The 20204-nt window shown below is 43.4% G+C and overlaps 1 protein-coding gene across 3 annotated transcripts; it reads right to left on the bottom strand.

The window, feature by feature from the left end:
- Nucleotides 1–4672: 4672 nt before the first annotated feature.
- LOC118391008 (scavenger receptor cysteine-rich domain-containing group B protein) lies at nucleotides 4673–18238 on the bottom strand. Of its 3 annotated transcripts, none has more exons than XM_035781910.2 (12): nucleotides 17829–18238; nucleotides 14752–14938; nucleotides 14102–14134; nucleotides 11748–11795; nucleotides 9683–9985; nucleotides 9418–9486; nucleotides 8014–8328; nucleotides 7785–7868; nucleotides 7267–7335; nucleotides 6742–7056; nucleotides 5536–5610; nucleotides 4673–5318 (listed from the first exon to the last, which is right to left on the bottom strand). In XM_035781910.2, the coding sequence occupies exons 2-12, from the start codon at nucleotides 14882–14884 to the stop codon at nucleotides 5002–5004; spliced, it is 1761 nt and encodes a 586-aa protein (XP_035637803.2). In that variant the 5' UTR covers nucleotides 14885–14938; nucleotides 17829–18238; the 3' UTR covers nucleotides 4673–5001. The 3 variants fall into 3 exon arrangements, with proteins under 3 accessions (XP_035637803.2, XP_035637804.2, XP_052313709.1); XM_035781911.2 differs by having other exon boundaries at nucleotides 14758–14938; nucleotides 17829–18236; XM_052457749.1 differs by lacking the exon at nucleotides 17829–18238 and having other exon boundaries at nucleotides 14752–15136.
- Between the last annotated feature and the right edge of the window lie 1966 nt (nucleotides 18239–20204).

Genomic DNA, 20204 nt, shown 5'->3' with positions numbered 1-20204 from the left:
CCATAAATCCAATGTCCTGTCTACTCGGTGAATGAAGAATCCATCGAGTTGCCCAAAAGTCATGTTTCAGAAAAGCTGAGAATACTGCAGTTAAGAGTGTCCTGTTGATCGCAAATCCACGATCGGAGGTCATTCTTATTATTATCAAGAGACAGTACATTAGCCAATAGAATGGAGGGAAAAGGTGGCCGTTCTTCCTTTTGCCTTAATATCGCCAGGGCTCCCCTCTCCTGCCTCTTTTTCGCTGGTGTTTCCTCTTGGATAGCCCAAACATTGCTTCAGAATTACACAAAGAGGCCAGGGCAGATGATTCAAATTCGAAGTTGAAGCCAGAATTGAGGTAACTGCCAATCTGATAGAGTGATAGCGAACACATTTTGCGAAACAACAAAAAACGTCAAAAGAATCACAAAATAGCAAAGTTGGGTCGCACTCGCAAGACAGCAGGCATACAGTTCGGCGCCATTTTAGGAGACATGGCAAAATGTCGTTATAATGAGGATGATTATTATAACATTTTATTTGTACACATTTTTGCGCACTGACATTGCTGAAGTAGCATCAGAGTGACACATAGCATGCTTTATTCTCAGTTAAATATATCATAAAGACCACCTCACAGTAACATCTCTTCACTTTAACATAGCAGTCAGTGGTTTAGCTGTATAAACACCACTATTCTGCTCACAGGTTCACAAATGAGGGGGGGAGGAAGATCTACAGGATCCTCTTATCTTTACTGATCTTTTTTTAAACTGTTTTAATGAAAGTCTAGACACCCCTTGCACAGTCTTCACAATTTTCCGTCTTAAAATTGAATAAAAAAATGTATTAAATTAGATTTTTTTTCTACCTATGTACACAACCAACTCCACGTTTCCTAAATGAATTAAACTGTTTAAAAAAAATCTGTATAAAAATAAAAATACAAAAAAAATATGCGTATGTCTTCAACTCTTCGGCAACATACAGTGCCTTCGGAAAGTGTTCCGACCCCTTGACTTCTTCCACATTTTGTTAAATTATAGCCTTATTCTAAAATTGACTAAATGTCTTGTTTTTTTTCTCATGAATCTAAACACAATACCCCATAATGACGAAGAAAAAACACGTTTTTAGAATTTTTTGCAAATTTATTACATATGAAAAACATCAATAACGTTTGCAGACCCTTCATTCAGTACTTTGTTGGAGCAGCTTCGGCAGCGATTACAGCATCAAATCTTCTTGGCACACCCGTATTTGGGGAGTTTCTCCCATTCTTCTCTGCAGGTCCTCTCTGTCAGGTTGGATGGGGAGTGTTGCTGCACAGCAATTTTCAGGTCTCTCCAGAGAAGTTTGATCAGGTTCAAGTCCGGGCTCTTGCTGGGTCACTCAAGGATATTCAGAGACTTTTCCCGAAGCCACTCCTACGTTGTTTTGTCTGTGTGTTTATGGTCATTATCCTGTTGGAAAGTGAACTTTCGCCCCAGTCTGAGGTCCTGAATACTCTGGAGAAAGTTTTCATCAAGGATCTCTCTGTACTTTACCCCATTCATCCAGATGTGACGCTTGGCATTCAGACCAAACAGTTCGATCTTGGTTTTTCATCATGTTTTTCATGGTCTGGGAGTTTTAAGGTGTCTTTTGGCAAACTCCAAGTGGGCTGTCATGTGCCTTTTTCTGAGGAGTTGCCAATTGACCATAAAGGCCTGTTTGGTGGAGTGCTGCAGAGATGGTTGTCCTTCTGGAAGTTTCTCCCATCTCCACAGAGGAACTCTAGAGCCCTGTCAGAGTGACCATCATGTTCTTGGATACCTCCCTGACCAAGGCCCTTGTCCCCCGATTGCTCAGTTTGGCCGGTTGGCCAGCTCTAGGAAGAGTCTTGGTGGTTCCAAACTTCTTACATTTAAGAATGATGGAGGCCACTGTGTTCTTTGGGGACATTCAACGCTGCAGAAATGTTTTGGTACCCTTCCCCCAGATCTGTCCCTCAACACAATCCTGTCTCGGAGCTCTACGGACTATTCCTTCAACCTCATGTCTTGGTTTTTTCTCTGACATGCACTGTCAACTGTGAGATATATACAGATCTGTGCCTGTCTATAGAGTCTCATAGCAAAGGGTCTATATACTTACGTAAATAAGGTATTTCTGTCTTAGTTATTTAATACATTTGCTAAGATTTCAAAAAACTGTTTTCGCTTATGGGGTGTGTAGATTGCTGAGGATTATATATTTTTGAAATCCATTTTAGAATAAGGCTGTAACGTAACAAAATGTGGAAAAGGTCAAGGGGTCTGACAATATCCATTGTTTTTTGTCAAAATCGTTCAAGCTCAGTAAATTTGGTCTTGAGTCATTGATGGACAGCAATATTCTAACCTTGTCTCTAATTTTCAAGCAGTACTGACACTGGACCATTCAGGAACACTCAACATGGTAAAGAAATTAACTTTTTTGCCTACCAGTAAATAAAAACGACATGCTTGGGTCAAATCCAATATAACACAACACAGAATGAACCCCTCTGTATTTTCAAGTAATGTGGTGACAGCATCATGTTGTGGATATGCTAGTCACTGGCAGGAACTGAGGAGTTGGTTAGGATCAAACAAAATCTGAAATCTGAAAGGAGCAAAGACCAGGTAAAAAGTTGGAGGAAAACCTGTCTCAGTCTTCTGAATTCCTAACCCTGGAATGTTTAAAGTCAAAGGCAAACCAGAATGGCTTTCTAACAGGTGTTGAGTGTTCCCGAGTGGTCCAGCCTCAGTCCTGACTTAAATGTGCTTTAAATTCAGAGACAAGGTTTGACTATTACTGTAGCTGTCCATCAACGACTCCAAAGCAAATGTACTGAGCTTGAGCAATTTTGATTTTTTCAATGGGTTAATGTTGCCCTAAGAGTTTTGCAAAGTTGGTAGAATCTTATCCAAAATTGTTCACAGCTTTAATGGCTGCTAAAGGTGGTTCCACCAAGTGTTAACTCTGGGGTGTGTATACATACTGTATGTAATCAAGACAACCTCGTTTAATCCTTAAAAAACTCATTTTGAAAATGTTCTGTATTTTTTCTTTAACTTTGAAAATGTGGAGTAGGTTGTCTAGGAAAAAATCCAATGAATTCCCCTTTGAGATGAAACTTTAAGGCAGCAAATGGGAAGACTGTACAAGGGGTATGTAGACTTTCACTAGCGACTGTACATAACATTTGGCACCAATTTCGCACCATGCCATACAGACTCTGGAATAGCTTGGTGAGCCTAACACCTCAATTCATTCAGATTAATTTCCTGACCCCATATAGTTGAGGCATTTCGTTAAACCTGAGAATCGTTGAGCCACTCATGGCAAGAAGCTAACTATCGTTTCTGATGAAGGCTAACCTATTCTTGTGCCCTCCCACTCAACCCCATTTATGGTGTTATTAAAGTAACATTTCCCAATCATTCATTCCCCATTTTGACTTTTTCAGATTCAGATTTAATCATTGCAGTGACAGATTTGAGCAATCTGACTACTGCCATATTGTAATAATTCCACAATCAGTGTACATGTCACTGACTGTATATACTGTACGCACACATTCACAAACAGTACAGTAGATCTGACTCACCTGCCAGACACACAAATATTAACTCACAGACACAGATGCACATCCTTACATACTGAAATGAAATGTACACCTTGTAGTGCGAAATGTCTGATACAAAATACGAATGAAGAGGCACGAGCAGATAATTAAGGATGTAGCAAAGGCTTAGATCATATGCCATACTCCACCTGAAATAGCACTGTCTGACAGAGAGAGAGAGAGAGAGAGAGAGAGAGAGAGAGAGAGAGAGAGAGAGAGAGAGAGAGAGAGAGAGAGAGAGAGAGACAGAGAGAGAGACAGAGAGAGAGAGAGAGAGAGAGAGACGGAGAGAGAGACGGAGAGAGAGACAGAGAGAGAGAGAGAGAGAGAGAGAGAGAGAGAGAGAGAGAGACAGAGACAGAGACAGAGACAGAGACAGAGACAGAGACAGAGACAGAGACAGAGACAGAGAGAGAGAGAGAGAGAGAGAGAGAGAGAGAGAGAGAGAGAGAGAGAGAGAGAGAGAGAGAGAGAGAGTGAGTGACAGTGAAGACAAGCTAGCCTTTTCCAAAACCAGACATCAAAATACACAAGTCAGACAGAAAATAATGGGTCATAAGAGAGTTTCATAAGAGAGGAAAAAATAGAACACAAGCTAGCTAGGGTGATTATTTACACAATAAAGGTGTCAAATATAACAGATATTTCAGAAAAATAACCAAAATACTGGGGCTTTGGAAGATTTCAGATATACATCCACCTCTGCTCAGGAATAATACATTAAAAAGCGTATCAGATTCGGAAGCATGTGCTAAGAGCACTACAGTGTCATGTACATGTACTGTCCATCTTTCTGCCTATGTTCAAACAAATAGATTTGGCCATAGAAATACATAGTCTTTTCTATAGATAGTCTATAGTCTCTATAGAGTCTATTTCTATTAGTTTGGCTTTGGTATTGTGGGCCTGGATTGCTGCTGTTGTTGTTGTTGTTGTTGTTGAGCACCATGCCCTGGTACAGTACACTATGGCTGTGTGTGCGGCTAGTGAGAAGAGGGTTCGTGAGAGGACCTCTATTTTAGTATCTTGACAACAAAAAAAGAGCCAGAGAGACAGAGAGTCGGTTTAAAACGTTGGTTTCCACTGTTTATCAAATATAAAAAAAATGTGTACAGCGTTATTTTATATCATATATATTTATATATATTTATAAAGTGCTTAATAGGAATAGATTATTATAATATTTAATCATATATCATCATATGTTAGTTTCTTTGCTTGTTTGTTTGTTGTTGTTGTAGTCTTCCTTATGTTTGGCATTGGGATGAGCTGTTATTTACATAATGTTTACAAGTCCCGGGTTGTGCTACCCATGGCGCCCGTCCTATTAGTTGGCAGTGGAGTTGGGAGGAGTTTGGCGGCTCCATGGCGGCGAATCACTGCTGGAATCACGACAGTGAGCAGGTGACGCCGGCGTCTTCAGAGTGGTCACAGTTGTGCACTTCCCAGGATATGTGGGAGCACTGCTGGAGCGAGGCCTCAGAGCCGCTGCACTTCAGATTGTCCAGGAGGATGGTGCCGCTGCCGGGCCCAAAGAAGGCCTCCACACGGGCCGTAGCAGCCTCCCCACAGCCCAGCTGGCGACACACCACCTGGGCATCAGGCATGTCCCAGGCATCGTCGCACACCGTACCCCATTCCGCCCCTGAGAACATCTCCACCCGGCCCTCGCAGCGGTGCTGCCCGCCCACCAACCTCGCCAAGCCTAGAGGGAGAGACAGGGTAGAAACAGTCACATATACTGGAGCAAATAAACATTAAACACTAGAGACACATATCACATACCTGATCCTAAGACATGATTGAAGTATGATGCATTACATAAGACTGCCTCTGACAAGTGATACTGGGAAGGTGTGTTGACCTTTGGATACCGTGAAACCCAGAACATGTAGCTAAACCTCAACAGGTACAAGACTCACCTTCACTTGGTGGTCTAGTGGTGGGCGTTCTCTCTGTCATCCCGAAGTCATTTCCAGGTCCCACAAGCTGAAAGGCTGGAGAAGAAGAAGGAGGGGAAGACAGTATGAGACTTTAATCTGCTGTGTATGTTTCCCAAGGGAGTGGTCATCTACTTGAGAACAACTGTTGATACAGTCCTATCAGAACAGGCTGGAGCACTCAAAACATTGTACTGAGTTAATCATGTGATCAGTTAATCAGATATATCAGAAGAATACTGCTCCAGACGTGAACTTAGTGATTCCCTTATCATCTCACTCAGAATTCAAAGGTTCACTTGTTCACCTAGTCTGCTCTACTAACCATGATTTGATGTAGACCTGAGTAACAGGAATGAAGTCTTTGTCTCTTTCATTCTTTCTTTCTCTACTGTTTGTCTTATTTGTCCTTAAAGAATGGAGGTTTAGCCTGCAGGCTGCCAGTGAAGCTAATGACTCCTGACTTCTCCACTCTATATTTCATGCCACCCAGCTATTCAACCCTGCACGTTAGAGGCTGCTGCCCTATACAGTATACATAGACATGCAATCACTGGCCACTTTAATAATGGAACACTAGTCACTTTAATTATGTTTACATACTGCTTTACTCATCTCATATGTATATACTGTTTTTTATTTTACTGTATTTAGCCAATGCCACTCCGACGTTGCTCGTCCTAATATTTATATATTTCTTAATTCCATTCTTTTACTTTTAGATGTGTGTATTGTTGTGAATTGTTAGATACTACTGCACTGTGGGAGCTAGGAACGCGAGCATTTCGCCTCATAACATCTGCTAACATCTGCTAAATATGTGTGTGATCAATACATTTGATTTGATTTGATGCCCTTTGGACCATCTGGGCGGGCGCTTGCTCCTCAGAGACCAACACTCACACAGTTAAATGCACCAGCTCAGCAGGGAAGAGGAGAGATGGATGACTGTGGGGATGGTGACTATGGGGTGACTGTGTGAGTAACTGTGAGCGAAAGCGACAGAGGAGTTTTGTGTGTGTTCATTTGAGTGCGTGTGTGTGAGTGTGTATTTACATGACTATGTGCCTAGCTGTCTCAGTCTTAACAAGCCACCACTGCAGCAGTACTGCCTGCAGCAGATCAACATATACATTTCTGATTCGCATCGGGCAACCGTTATATTGCCACAGTTCCAGTCGGTCTTACGTGTACAGATGACTCCAGCGTCTTCATGATGTCCACAGTTGTGCTGTCCCCAGCCCAGGTGGAAACAATCTGACAGCTCCCCTTCACTGCCCCTACAGTCCACATTGTCCAGCAAGATGGGGCCCGAGCCGTAGCCGAAGTAGGCCAGGGCCTTGGCAGAGATGGCAGGGCCACAGCCCAGATGCCTACACACCACTTGGGCATTGGGCAGATCCCAGTCATCGTCACACACCGTGCCCCACTGGTTGTTGTGGAACACCTCCACACGGCCCTGGCAGCTGCTGTTACCATTCACCACGCGGATGGTGGGCCGCTCTGGAGGAGGAGAAGGAGAGACAGAGGGGTATGAGGAGATGAGGAGAACATTCTTCATGGAGAGGTTCATCGAAAATGGTGGCACTGTGCCCCCCTGTTGCACAATTTAATATTTGTGAATAATCAGCCAATATTACAATAACTGAAATATGAGTTCAGAGTGCATTAGTGGGAGTTTACAATTATCACATGGGGGTGCAACATCATTACCTCTTGTTGTCATAGCAACCGTTGTCACAGCCGTAGTTGCTTCGGTGACTAATTCTGTTTGGTCGGTTACTAGAATAATAGGAGAAATGCATTAGAATCAGAATGATGAGTCAGTTTACACATATGCAAGCTGATGCCTACAGTACACAGCAGAGGGTTTTCCATCGACTGAGATGAGAGACTGGGAGGAGAGACTGGGAGGAGAGACTGGGAGGAGAGACTGGGAGGAGAGACTGGGAGGAGAGACTGGGAGGAGAGACTGGGAGGAGAGACTGGGAGGAGAGTGGGTGGGGTGACATGATTTACTTGCTCCACTACCACCATTGATTGAGTGGCGCTGCTGAGTCACAGATTTTAGACAGAGAAACCTACAGGGGAAACAGCACCGTCTGTTGCTCATAGGATAGAGGTGCAACAGTGTGGCCTGATGATATGGGTCTGATGAGGGCCTACACTGCAGCTGTTATTGCTATTGTAGTACTGCAGTACATGAAATCGGAAATGACTTCAACAATTACCTGCAGTGCTGGCAGTCTGAAAGAATCCCCTTCCCATGCCCATGGTTTCAGTGTTCATAGGAGGAACGGTAGTGGATCCTGAGCCTGCACAGATAAAACAGACATGAATAGCAGATATTAAAAATAGTGTAAAAGCAATTAGCAACATGAATTTAAGAAAGAGAGAGCGAGAGTGACAGTGAGAGAGAGAGAGAAAAAGAGACAGAGAGAATAAGAAAAAGCTTCTCACCTGAACAGATAACCCCAGCGTCCTCATGATGTCCACAGTTGTGTATCCCCCAGCCCAGGCTGTAGCACTTACTCAGCTGGTTCTCGTAGCCATTACAGTTGACGTTGTCCAGTAGAATCAGGCCTGTCCCGTAGCCAAAATAGGCGTTGGTGGTGGAGGAAACGGCATGGCCACAGTATATCTGCTGGCACACCACCCCTGCGTCTCTCATACCCCAGTCGTCATCACACACCGTCCCCCAGCTGCCACGGTAGTAGACCTCCACCCGTCCCTGGCAGTAGTCCACACCACCAACTAACCGGATTGTACCATCTCCTAAAATATAGTGGAGGGGAGGGATTCATCACCATTCCATACATCTTCTCAGTCTAAGCCTGGCTTCATTCTGACATACAGTACACAATGGCATAAGATCCTTCAAACTGAATATCTCTCTGTTTCACTATTTAGCTTGGATTCCTGGCTAGATTTATTGAGATCTTGTGTGCAGATGTTGTCTTTATACAACACATTGAATAAGCACTCTCTGTTGAGCATGTGTTCATTCTTCTTCAGTTCATTTTCTGTCCCTCTGTGACAGTGTTTGTAGACGGGTTGGCTGACAACATCACGAAAATTGAAAAGTTGAAACAATACCAAAGTGTCCTCCCTGCCACTGTTTTGGTAAAAGGCTAAGGGATAGGGCTGGAGAAGTATAACCACTCTCAAATCCATAGATAGCAAAATTATAGTTTTAAGGCCCTGTGCGGGCAAAAACAGGATGTTCCTATGTTTTATATATTTAAACACTACGAGGTTGGAATAACACAGAAATTGTGAAAATGATGATAATGCCCTTCATACGCAAGCGCTGTTTGAAAAGACTGCCTGAAATTTCACGCCTGTTTTGCTGCGATGGAGTTTTGGCCTGACTGGTAACATCACCAGGCGGTAAATTAGTTAATAGACCAACGAGAAAGACAAATAGTTTCAAACCTCTGTGCCAATAACAGCTAGTTTTCAGTTTTACCCTCCCCGCTCAGACGACTCTCAGACAGTCCTAGCTAAATTCTTGATTGAGAAATTGCTCTTTGCTAAGAAGCTAATTTTAAAAAATATATATTTTTTACCATTTTCATTGAAAACATTAAGAGTAAGGTACTTAAATGTGACCCAGAAATGATTTGATATTGAGATAAAAACAGCTGCATTGGACCTTTGAACATGTTTTGAGGCTATACGGTGTTTGTTTCCATTTTGAAGTAATATTCTTCAAGAATAAAAATGGATGTAGCAACTGCAGATTGGCCCTTTATTAAACCTATTAACTGAATAAAATAAACCCTTCTTGAATCAATTTTGTTTACTTATTTTGTGTGTGTGTTTGACTGAAATTAGAGAGAAATAAATGAAATGGTCACTTACTTAACCCTGAGTTTCTCCTAGAGGGAGTGGTGGGCTCGCCCATGCCCCGTGACTCCAGCACTGATGTATCTGAGGAGAGACGAGGGGAAAAAAGGAGTGAAAAATTATGTTTTTATTAGTGAAAATAGGTTATTGTATCAGTCACCAGAGATATGTCCCTCTTAGAGATCTTAGAGATCCTTATAAATTGTAAAGACCCTACCTATAGAAAAGGAATTAGAACAGTTATAGACTAGATTTTTATATATCTCTCTATGGGCCCTACCTTTGCATGTGACAGACACGTCCTCATAGTGGTAACAGTTGTGGATGCCCCAGCCCAGACTTCCACACTGTCCCAGGTCTGTCTCCCCTCCTTTGCAGTCTACATTGTCCAGCAGGACGGGCCCTGAGCCCTGGCCATACTCTGAGATGCTGCCCACCGCCATGGCCAGACCACAGTCCAACTGCCGACACACCACGTTGGCATCTACCATGTCCCAGTCGTCATCACACACTGTACCCCATGTCCCGTTGTGCCAAACCTCCACACGCCCCTCACACCTGTTACGCCCGTTCACCAGACGCACTGGAGAGGAGATGGAAGAGAGATCCAAAGATACACAGGCAGCGAGATACAAAATAATATTACCAGACGCACTGAAGAGGGGGAGAGCAAAATACAACATGGTCAGAGGATTCACTGAGGAATCAGCAATCAGGACAGCTGACCTCCCTGCTCTCTCCCACTCCGATGCTGATGTCATGAATGTTACTGTAAGTGTGTGATGTTGTCATATTATCCTGTCAGGAGGCTGGTTTCTAGATCTCATTTAAGTTCATTCAAACCTTGTCCTTTTACTCACTTTGACTACACGCTAGCCACTCTTTTTGTATTCTACATGTGCCACACAACATAGAACAAAAGTCTGTGCAAGCACATAAAAAGCCTACTGTCTGTGGGACAGTATACTGTGTGTTATTGTCTGGAAATATCACTATCATATAATGATAGTTAATAGTGACAAGAATCCGTTTAGAATAGCTTGTGTAATCCCTTCCACCTTCCAATTTAAGGAACAAAATAAGACTAAACAAGCCACGAGAGAGAGAGGGAGAGATGGAGAGAGAGAGATAGAGAGAGAGAGAGAGAGAGAGAGAAGGAGAGTGAGAGAGAGAGGGAGAGAGAGGGAGGAGAGAGGAGAGAGAGAGAGAGAGAGAGAGAGAGAGAGAGAGAGAGAGAGAGGGAGAGGGAGAGAGAGTGAGAGAGAGAGGGAGAGAGAGACAGAAAGAGACAGAGACAGAGACAGAGAGAGAGTGAGAGAGGGAGAGAGGGAGAGAGAGAGAGAGAGAGAGAGAGAGAGAGAGAGAGAGAGAGAGAGAGAGAGAGAAGGAGAGTGAGAGAGAGAGAGGAGAGAGAGAGAGAGAGAGAGAGAGAGAGAGAGAGAGAGAGAGAGAGAGAGAGAGAGAGAGAGAGGGAGAGAGAGTGAGAGAGAGAGGGAGAGAGAGACAGAAAGAGACAGAGACAGAGACAGAGAGAGAGTGAGAGGGAGAGGGAGAGAGAGACAGAAAGAGACAGAGAGAGAGAGAGAGAGAGAGAGGAGAGGGAGAGGGAGAGAGAGACAGAAAGAGACAGAGAGAGAGAGAGAGAGGGGGAGAGGGAGAGAGAGAGAGACAGAAAGAGACAGAGACAGAGAGAGAGAGAGAGAGAGAGAGGGAGAGGGAGAGGGAGAGAGAGAGACAGAAAGAGACAGAGACAGAGAGAGAGAGAGAGAGAGAGAGAGAGGGAGAGAGAGACAGAAAGAGACAGAGACAGAGAGAGAGAGAGAGAGAGAGAGAGAGAGAGAGAGAGAGAGAGAGAGAGAGAGAGAGAGAGGGAGAGGGAGAGAGAGACAGAAAGAGACAGAGACAGAGAGAGAGAGAGAGAGAGAGAGAGAGAGAGAGAGAGAGAGAGAGAGAGGGAGAGGGAGAGGGAGAGAGAGTTAGAGAGAGAGGGAGAGAGAGTGAGAGAGAGAGGGAGAGAGAGACAGAAAGAGACAGAGACAGAGAGAGAGAGAGAGAGAGAGAGGGGAGATGAAGCACACACTGTAGCAGAATAAGTCATTCCGGGGGATTAGGTAAATTGAGAGCAAAGGGAAGTGACCTTGTTGTAGTGTCCCTGGGGCACTGATCTATCTCTCGCTCTCTCCTTTTCCTTAATTTTCCCTCCCTCCTTCCCAAGTTACGTTTGATAGTCTTTTATTCATGAGTTGGATGTGGACATGTATTTGTTGAACATGGGTACTTCAGACAGACAGAAGGTGTGGTGGATGTGGTGAGAGTTGGCGGGAGCCCAGCAGCGCATTGCCAACCTTGAGAATGCGTTGTCTTCATGGCAGTCATCGTCGTCGTGCTATTGGCTGGAAAAGAGGGAGGAAGGAGAGAGAGAAAGAGGGAGAGACTTTGGTCAAATGATTTGTTGAAAGGAGGTTCTTGGCCCTTCATAGTTACTGTATTCTGTATCTACTATATCTATTTTCCTGTAATTCGAGATGCAGCTTGAAAACGCAGCAGGAAGCCTATTTAAACCATGTAGCTAAACCAGCTAAGAAGTCTAACATAGAAATATGTATTGAAGGTTGACACGTTCCAGTTTGTGAACTTTGGGGGGTTTCGTTTTGAGAATGGAAACATAAAAGTTACCAAAATAATACCCACTGTCTCTTTTATTTTTAATAATGTTTTATTTTGTTACAATCACTGTAGAGTTGGATGTGGAACTGGGCACTCCAGTCAGCCTCAAGTCTTCTTGGGTTTGACGCTAGAAGCTTGGCACACCTGTATTTGGGGAGTTTCTCTCATTCTTCTCTGCAGATCCTCTCAAGCTCTGTCAGGTTGGATGGGGAGCATCCCTGCACAGCTATTTTCATGTCTCTCCAGAAATGTTCGATCGGGTTCAGGTCTGGACTCTGGCTGTGACACTCAGGGACATTCAAAACTTGTCCCGAAACCACTCCTATCTTGGCTGTGTGCTTAGGGTCGTTGTCCTTTTGGAAGGTTAACCTTCGCCCCAGTCTGAGGTCCTGAGTGCTCTTGAGCAAGTTTTCATTGAGGATCTCTCTGTACTTTCCTCTGTTCATCTTTCCTTCGATCCTGACTAGTCTCCCATTCCCTGCCACTGAAAAACATCTCCACAGCATGAGGCTGCCACCATCATGTGTCACCATGGTGGGGTTGGGATGTTTCCTCCAGATGTGATGCTTGACATTCAGGCCAAATAGTTAAATATTGGTTTCATCAGACCAGAGAATCATGTTTCTCATGGTCATATTCCTTTAGGTGTCTTTTGTCAAACTCCAAGCGGGTGTCATGTGCCTTTTACAGGGGAGTGGCTTCCTTCTGGCCACTCTACCATAAAGGCCTGATTGGTGGAGTGCTGCAGATATGGTTGTCCTTCTGGAAGGTTCTCCCATCTCCACAGAGGAACTCTAGAGCTCTGTCAGAGTGACGATCGGGTTCTTGGTCACCACCCTGACCAAGGCCCTTCTCCCCCGATTGCTCAACTTCTTTAATTTAAGAATGATGGAGGCCACTGTGTTCTTGATGACCTTCAATGCTACCAAATTATTTGGTACCCTTCCCCCAGATCTGTCCCTCAGCACAATCCTGTCTCTGAGCTCTACGGACTATTCCTTCGACCTCATGTCTTGGTTTTTTTCTCTGACATGCACTGTCAACTGTGGGACCTTATATATGTGTGCCTTTCCAAATCCTGTTCAATCAGTTGAATTTATCACAGGTGGACTCCAATCAAGTTGTAGAAACATCTCAAGGATGATCAATGGGAACAGGATGCACCTGAGCTCCACTTCGAGCCTCATAGCAAAGGTTCCGAATACTTATTTAAATAAGGTATTTCTGTGTTTTATTTTTTATACATTTACTAAAATCTCTATAAACCTTTTTTTCTTCTCGCTTTGTCAATATGGGTTATTGTGTGTTGATAGATGAGGAAAAACATACATTTTTAATCCATTATAGAATAAGGCTGTAATGTAACAAAAACTGGAAAAAGTCAAGGGCTCTAAATACTTTCTAAATGCACTATATGTCTTTGACTACGCATTAACCAAACATCTGATAAAAGTCAATACAGATATAATGATTGAACACCTCTTCTCCCATCATTTAGCAACCACACAGATTTGATAGGGTAGTACTGTGTTGACAAACATCTAAGCCTCATTCTCTTGGCTATATTGGTATGACTGTGAGAAATCTGGAAATACTCTGTGTTATTCCTCCGGTTCCTTTACTGGGAATTGTTGGTCTGTATGTTTGGGACCATAAAGTTTGAGGACATCAACTGTGTCTTATAGGGGAAGTATAAAGCCACTGAAACTGTGGTTTCTGGTTACCTGCCTCACAAAGAGAATACAGGAACCTTTCTAAACATTATGCCAAAAATAGGTAAATTCACCCATTGAAGACTACCTGGCTCATTGAAACTAAAGGCCCTAAACACGTTAACAGTTATGTTATGTTCGCTATGTGGGTTAGTTATTGAAAGCGTCCTGGTATTAGAATATGGTGTTTCTTTGTTTTTGTCATATGTATTCATAAGTGACGTAAGACTGAAATCTGGGGTGGAAACAGTAACGTTACGTGCATTTCAGAAAAGATGGGTCAGTAAAACGAGAAGAGATTGACTTGGAAATATACTCACTGGATATGGCTCGTCTGCTGATATTGGTCATATCTTTTGAAATCAGAAAATAAAGAGCAGTATGTCAGGGCACAAAGAGATGTCTTAGATACCACAGCAATCCAATGCATATTTGAAGTTTGTAAACATGTTCTATTTTTAGCAAGGGGTCCGTTCGATCCATAAAGTCCAAAGTAGTATAATCAATAACTACTCAGTCACTCCCCGACCGTATCCCTGTTCCGAACAACTAGCAGAATGTTTGTACTTCAAAGCCTAACTGGGTAACAGCTACTAGAGGCAGGCAGTCCTACAGGGACTTGTTCCTCTGTCCCAAGTACACCCAGGTACACCAGGTTTTCTAGCTCTGTAAAGGTTACATACACATGTAAATGTTCTGACTTATTCAGCTCATGACTAGGAAAATCATGACAGATCTGTCTCTTTGCAGTACATATCAAAACTAATTTCACCCACCAATTTATCTGCAAGGAGGGAGCATTCCTTGAGCTGGTGTAATGTTGGTTAATTCACCCCCCCCCAAAGCCCTCCCCCCTTTCCACCCTCACCCCCCAACCCCCTCCACACACACAGCCCAGACAACTATGGGGTTTAAAAACGATAGTCTCCCAATTCAAAATGAGCAGTGGTGAAATAGCACGCACACGTACACTCACCGATCTGCAGAATCCCACTGATGCCCACCAGTAGTAGGGAACCTAGCAGGGACAACAGCAGCCAGACAACCACTGTCCAGCCTCCACATGGTCTACGCACACAATCTGCTACGCGCTGCCCTCGCATGGCTCGCTGTCTGACTGACGCTCCAATCAGTCTGGGTGCCTGGTGGAACACACACTTACACACACAACCAATCAGTGCACTGGACTCTCTATCTCCGTCTCTGTCTCTGTCTCTCTGTTGCTCTCACACACACATTACCTACCTTCCTGCCTTTTTCTGTTTCTCTTCACTGCTGAAACAGTCCTGGACCCCTAATACTGGTACTCACTGCCCACCACTAGTCTACTGCTACTACTCATAATCAATAATCATTGTATTCCCAACGTAGTGTTGGATAGCTGTTTCTAGTGCAACCCCCTGCAGACAAATGACTATACAGTATTGGGGAGTTAGTATCGATGATAGGATCAGGCAAGTGAAGCTTATTGGTTGGAAGTTGGAACATAAATAGTTTCCAAAAACCATGCACTGAACTGAAACCGTGTGTGTGTGTGTGTGTGTGTGTGTGTGTGTGTGTGTGTGTGTGTGTGTGTGTGTGTGTGTGTGTGTGTGTGTGTTCCAGTGATGGAGAGGAGAGGTGTGAGTGGGCACGCCATGCTGTGTCTCTGTGTCCACTCCAGATTGATTGGCACTAAAACAACTCCCAGTGTGCCCCAGGACCTGCTGGAGCATGAAGCCGACTGGCCCATTTCCCCAGGCCAAAATGGCTGCCTAGCTGCCTACTACACTGCCACCCCACCCCACCCCACTGGACACTGGCTGGCTGCTAAAACACTGGGCACAGAGAAACTGTTGTGACCTGTGGTGAGCATGCTGGTACAAAATGGATACCAGTGCCATGCATCACCCAGGTAGCAGTGAGTGGACATGTGCCACCGCTACACCAACAGAGTGGCAAACATTATATTTTCTTTTCAAATTAGTCTATTCTGTACTACAGAGGGCAGTAAGTAAGGGATGCCAGTAGTTATACAGTATGTCTAGAAGGCGTAGACAGTATGGGTGCATCAAAGCTGGGACTGAGAGACTGATAAACAGCTTCTTTCTCCGGTACCCTGCCCTGAACCACCTGCTACACTAGGAAGCACAAAGAAACGTGACCAAAGAATCTGGTTTCATAGGGAGCAGCAAGAAACATTGCAAACTGCTGCTGCTGCTTGATTTCTCTTGATTTTGCCAACAAACAGCTCTTGCCTGGAGGGATGTTTGTTTTTCAAAATAGGTCTGACTCCAGTAATAAACTCTTTCATTGCATACAACTATTGTCCTGAAATCACATCCTCATGCTCATATTTATCCACTGAATTCTGAAGAAAAGTTTGGTTTGTATAATTGTTTGATAAAGCGGTAAGCAATCTAAATGTGAAATATTTTCAAACGTCTTTTTTTGAGGAAAATGCTTCTTTTGCCTATGTCTGATCAGACTTTTGGGTTGGTTGTTTGTCTTTGTATTGGACCAAAAGCCTCTTTGACCTTACAGAGGAATGTGTACTAGTTAGTTTGGGGACTGGGGACGGATGATGAGGGGAGAAGGAGAATATGATATTGGCCCCTGGAGATAGTGGACATTCCGAGCCCAGGGGCCAACAAAAAGACATTTCTGCTGTCTGTGGTCCCGATCGTCAGGCCTAAACGCTGCTTCCTGCAATCTGTCACTGGAACTCTCCGAAACGCTTAGGCAGCCGATGACACCACAGGGGCGCCTCTCGGCTCCTGGGAGAATAGGAGGAGAGGGGGGTAAGCAGCAGCTAGAAGGGGAGGGTGGCAAGACCAAATTCACCTGCTCACCTTCCTGTAGATATGTGTCCAGTTCAGTTGGATTATGCCCATATGTTGTAGTATAGTGTAGCTACACTGTATATTACCATAGCAGATACTGTAATGCACTGTAAATACACTGACAGGTCAGCGAGGCCAAGTATCCTCCTCTAACACCCTTCAGCACCAATCAACAGATTAACAAACCCGCTAACCTTGACCTTGTTCAACTACACTAAACCTGGCCAATGCATTTGGAGCCTCTACCCTGTGTTATTTAATTGTATTGACGGCCATATTGCATGTATGAAAGGCCATGACATTAAGTTGAAAGATGAAAGGCAGGAGGGAGGAGGTTGTGGAGAGCAGAGGCAACCAGAGGTCATTGTGCTGTCCAATTAGGAATGCGGAGCAGCCCAGCACCATGGCTGTTCCATTGGGCACAGCGTGCTAACAAACCGCTCGAAACCCTGGGACAAATGGTTCAGTTATGAGGGATGAAAAATAATCTAGTCCCCAATGTTGTATTTTTCAATACTCCATTCATAACGGGATGTAGCGCAGATCCGCCGGGGAATAATGTTGCCTTTTGTGTCGGCTGTGCTTCCCCTCCCTCCTCTTTGCCCTGCGCCCCTGAGAAATAGCTGAAAGATCCTCTGCCCCATGAAAATACCCCTGAACGTCCGAGATAACCAGGAATATAACACTCTGACTCTCTCTCACGGTCACTCACACTAAAAAGGAGGAATTTTGAACCCTTTAAATTCAGATTCTTTGCATCGGTCGACAGGTCTATCTGCCCCTTGTCCATTTCCATGGGTAACATCATCCCCGCATTGCATATTTCTTGTTCTTTGCCCATTAAGACGCAGCAAATAAGACAGAAGAGTCATATCTTGAATCAGTTATTGACAAAAAGAACATCATTTTCATGCTAACATAGGGTTGTAGAGTTATAATTGGCTATAATTGTGATATTATTTTGTCATTTTCCAATTACAATGCCACTTTAGAAATCCCTCAATTATTTATATTCTTGTTTCATCCACTGAAATATTATTTGATTAACTACAGATTGAATATAGTTATACAAAATCACTGTGGTGAGACATTCAAAAGGCACATTTCACGCTACTTTCCAATCACTGGCTTGAAATATAATATATATTTAAACTAAGAGTTAGGATAATGTGCAATTTGAAAACTGTACCAAACATAAAGAAATTATAAGAATTTTCAAAGATACCTGGAATAAAAGTTGCTCTCTTTTCCCACAGGATAAATCAAATAAAATAAATTTCCAAAAATATCTACAAACAAATTGTCCTTCGATTTTGTGATGGCAGGTAGCTCACAGAACAGTTCCCCAACTCTCGCAGCAGAAAAACATAGGAACTTTGTGTGGAAATAGAGGGAGAAAAAAACAGTCGTCCGGCTCTACATGTACCAAGCTGTCTTTCATCTCCTTCACCTTTCCATGATTATAAGTACCTGGCTTCAGTGACAAGTTTTACTTAAAACAATAAAGACAACAGCATTGTATGTTAATATCCCAATGCCCCGTGACTGCCTATGGTTAGAAGAAGCAGAAGAGAAAAAAAGGAAATGTTGAAAGCCAACCCTTCACATGTACATCTCCAGTTTCAGCTAGCGCTCATTCAAGGTGCGGTCTTCCTCATCTAAGGGACTGTACAGTCACAAGGGGAGAATATGGAGGAGAGGGCAGTGGCTGTGGCCGTGTGCGTGTGCGTGTGCATGTGTGTGTGTGCGCGTGCGTGTGTCTCCCACCCACAGTCACAATAGTAAAGTAACACAGTGTGAAACTGATTCAATGTTTCAGGTTCAGAGATTTGAAATAGAATTGCACCTTTAGTGTTTTTTTATGTGAAAACAAAGAAACAAAAATGGACTCAAATGTGATTGGAACAGCATTCGAACATGAGACACATCTACAGGACACTGAGAGAGGTATATGTTTTTGTATAAGAGCACAAGCATGACATGATAACGTTTCCATGAGTTGTGAGTTCAGGTACGCCTCCACGCAACAGCAAACCAAGGAAAGTAAGAAGCTCGACAACAATGACAAAATCCAACAAAAGGGCTTACCATAAAAAACTTGCAAAAGGTCTAATTCGAGGCGGAAAGGAGTTGGAGCACTGAATAAAAACGGCAAAAGTCAGAGATGAATTTTATCCATTGTTCAGGATGAGTACAGGTGAGTGATGCCTCCTTCCTCGAATGAGTCCTTTTTCATTGTAAGTCCATTTGTTGGATTTCCATGATGTGTCTTTGGTCACACGATACTTCCAGCCCTCACAGAAATATACCTTACATGTTTGTATAGAATAACAACATGCAGGGAAAATAGAGCAGTATCGAGTAGACTTTATGCCACCACTGACTGCAATATAAACAAATGCTACATACGACAACTGCTACATACGACAACTGCTACATACGACAACTGCTACATACGACAACTACTACTGATAATCTATTCATATAACATACATTCACCCCATTATTGGAGCCCTTGATAAAGATGAGCATAAAAGACTGTAAAAAATAAATTATACAATTACTGAGCTATATTGTATGCTCAAAAAACTGTTTTATACTAACACAGTTGCTCAGAAAAGGCACCAAGTTTTTTTCTATATATATAATGTTTTTGAGATCGGAGAACCTATTGGAAGGGATCTTAGACCATTCTTCCATGCATAATCTTTTCAGATCATTGATATCTTTTGGTCTGCGCTTACGGACTGCGTTCTTCAATTCAAACCACTGATTTGTGGTCAGTCCGGAGACTGAGACTGCCATTGTAAAATGTTTATTTTGTGGTCAAATAACTATTTCTTTGTGGATTCTGATGTGTGCTTAGGGTCATTGTCTTTCTGGAAGATCCACTCGCAGCTAAGTTTCAGCCTCCTGGCAGAGGCAACCAGGTTTGGGTCTCAAATGTCCTGGTACTTGGTAGAGTTGATGAAGCTGTTGACCTTAACAAGGGCCCCAGGATCAGTGGAAGCAAAATAGCCCCATAACATCACAGATACACCACCATATTTTGCAGTAGGTCTGAGGTCATTTTCTGCATATGCATCCTTCTTTCGACACGAACCCTCCACTGGTTTGCATGGCCAAAGGCCTCTATTTTTGACTCATCTGGTAAACAGCACCCAGTTCAAAACTAAGTGCCAATGCTGTTTAACTCCAGGAGTTTACACTTGTTGATTGGTCTCAATAAAGCCTTTTTTTTCTGGCAACCCTTCCAAAGAGCCTATTGGCATGGAGGTGGTATCTAATTGTAGATTTGGAGACATTGTGACCCTAAGATGCAAACAAATTCTGTAATTCTCCAACTGTGGCCCTTGCCTCCTGAACCATCCTGCTCACTGTGCGTCAGGACAAGATACACAGGCATCCTGTTCCAGTTGTTTTAAACGTCTTAATTATTGCCCTAATGGAGGTAAGTGGTATATTTATTTGTTGCTCTTTTTTTTACCCATTGTTGGATTCATGAAGGTCAACAACCATTCGTCTCTTTTAGTTTTAAAGTTCTTTGCCTTTCCCATGGTGATGGATGACAAATGGTTTTTACATGTGTGTTACCTCATTT

The sequence above is a fragment of the Oncorhynchus keta genome, chromosome 12, assembly GCF_023373465.1.
Source record: "Oncorhynchus keta strain PuntledgeMale-10-30-2019 chromosome 12, Oket_V2, whole genome shotgun sequence".
In the NCBI taxonomy this organism is placed as follows: Eukaryota; Metazoa; Chordata; class Actinopteri; order Salmoniformes; family Salmonidae; genus Oncorhynchus; species Oncorhynchus keta.
This window is presented reverse-complemented; position numbering and strand designations above follow the sequence as displayed.

Bases quoted from the DNA above. Each gene is read 5' to 3' on its own strand.
- LOC118391008 (XM_035781910.2), bottom strand. From the start codon at position 14,884: ATGCGAGGGCAGCGCGTAGCAGATTGTGTGCGTAGACCATGTGGAGGC. The intron at 14,135-14,751 runs GTACGTGTGCGT...TGATTTCAAAAG, and splicing joins GATTCTGCAGATCGGTGAGT to ATATGACCAATATCAGCAGA. The intron at 9,487-9,682 runs GTAGGGCCCATA...GTCTCTCCTCAG, and splicing joins CGTGTCTGTCACATGCAAAG to ATACATCAGTGCTGGAGTCA.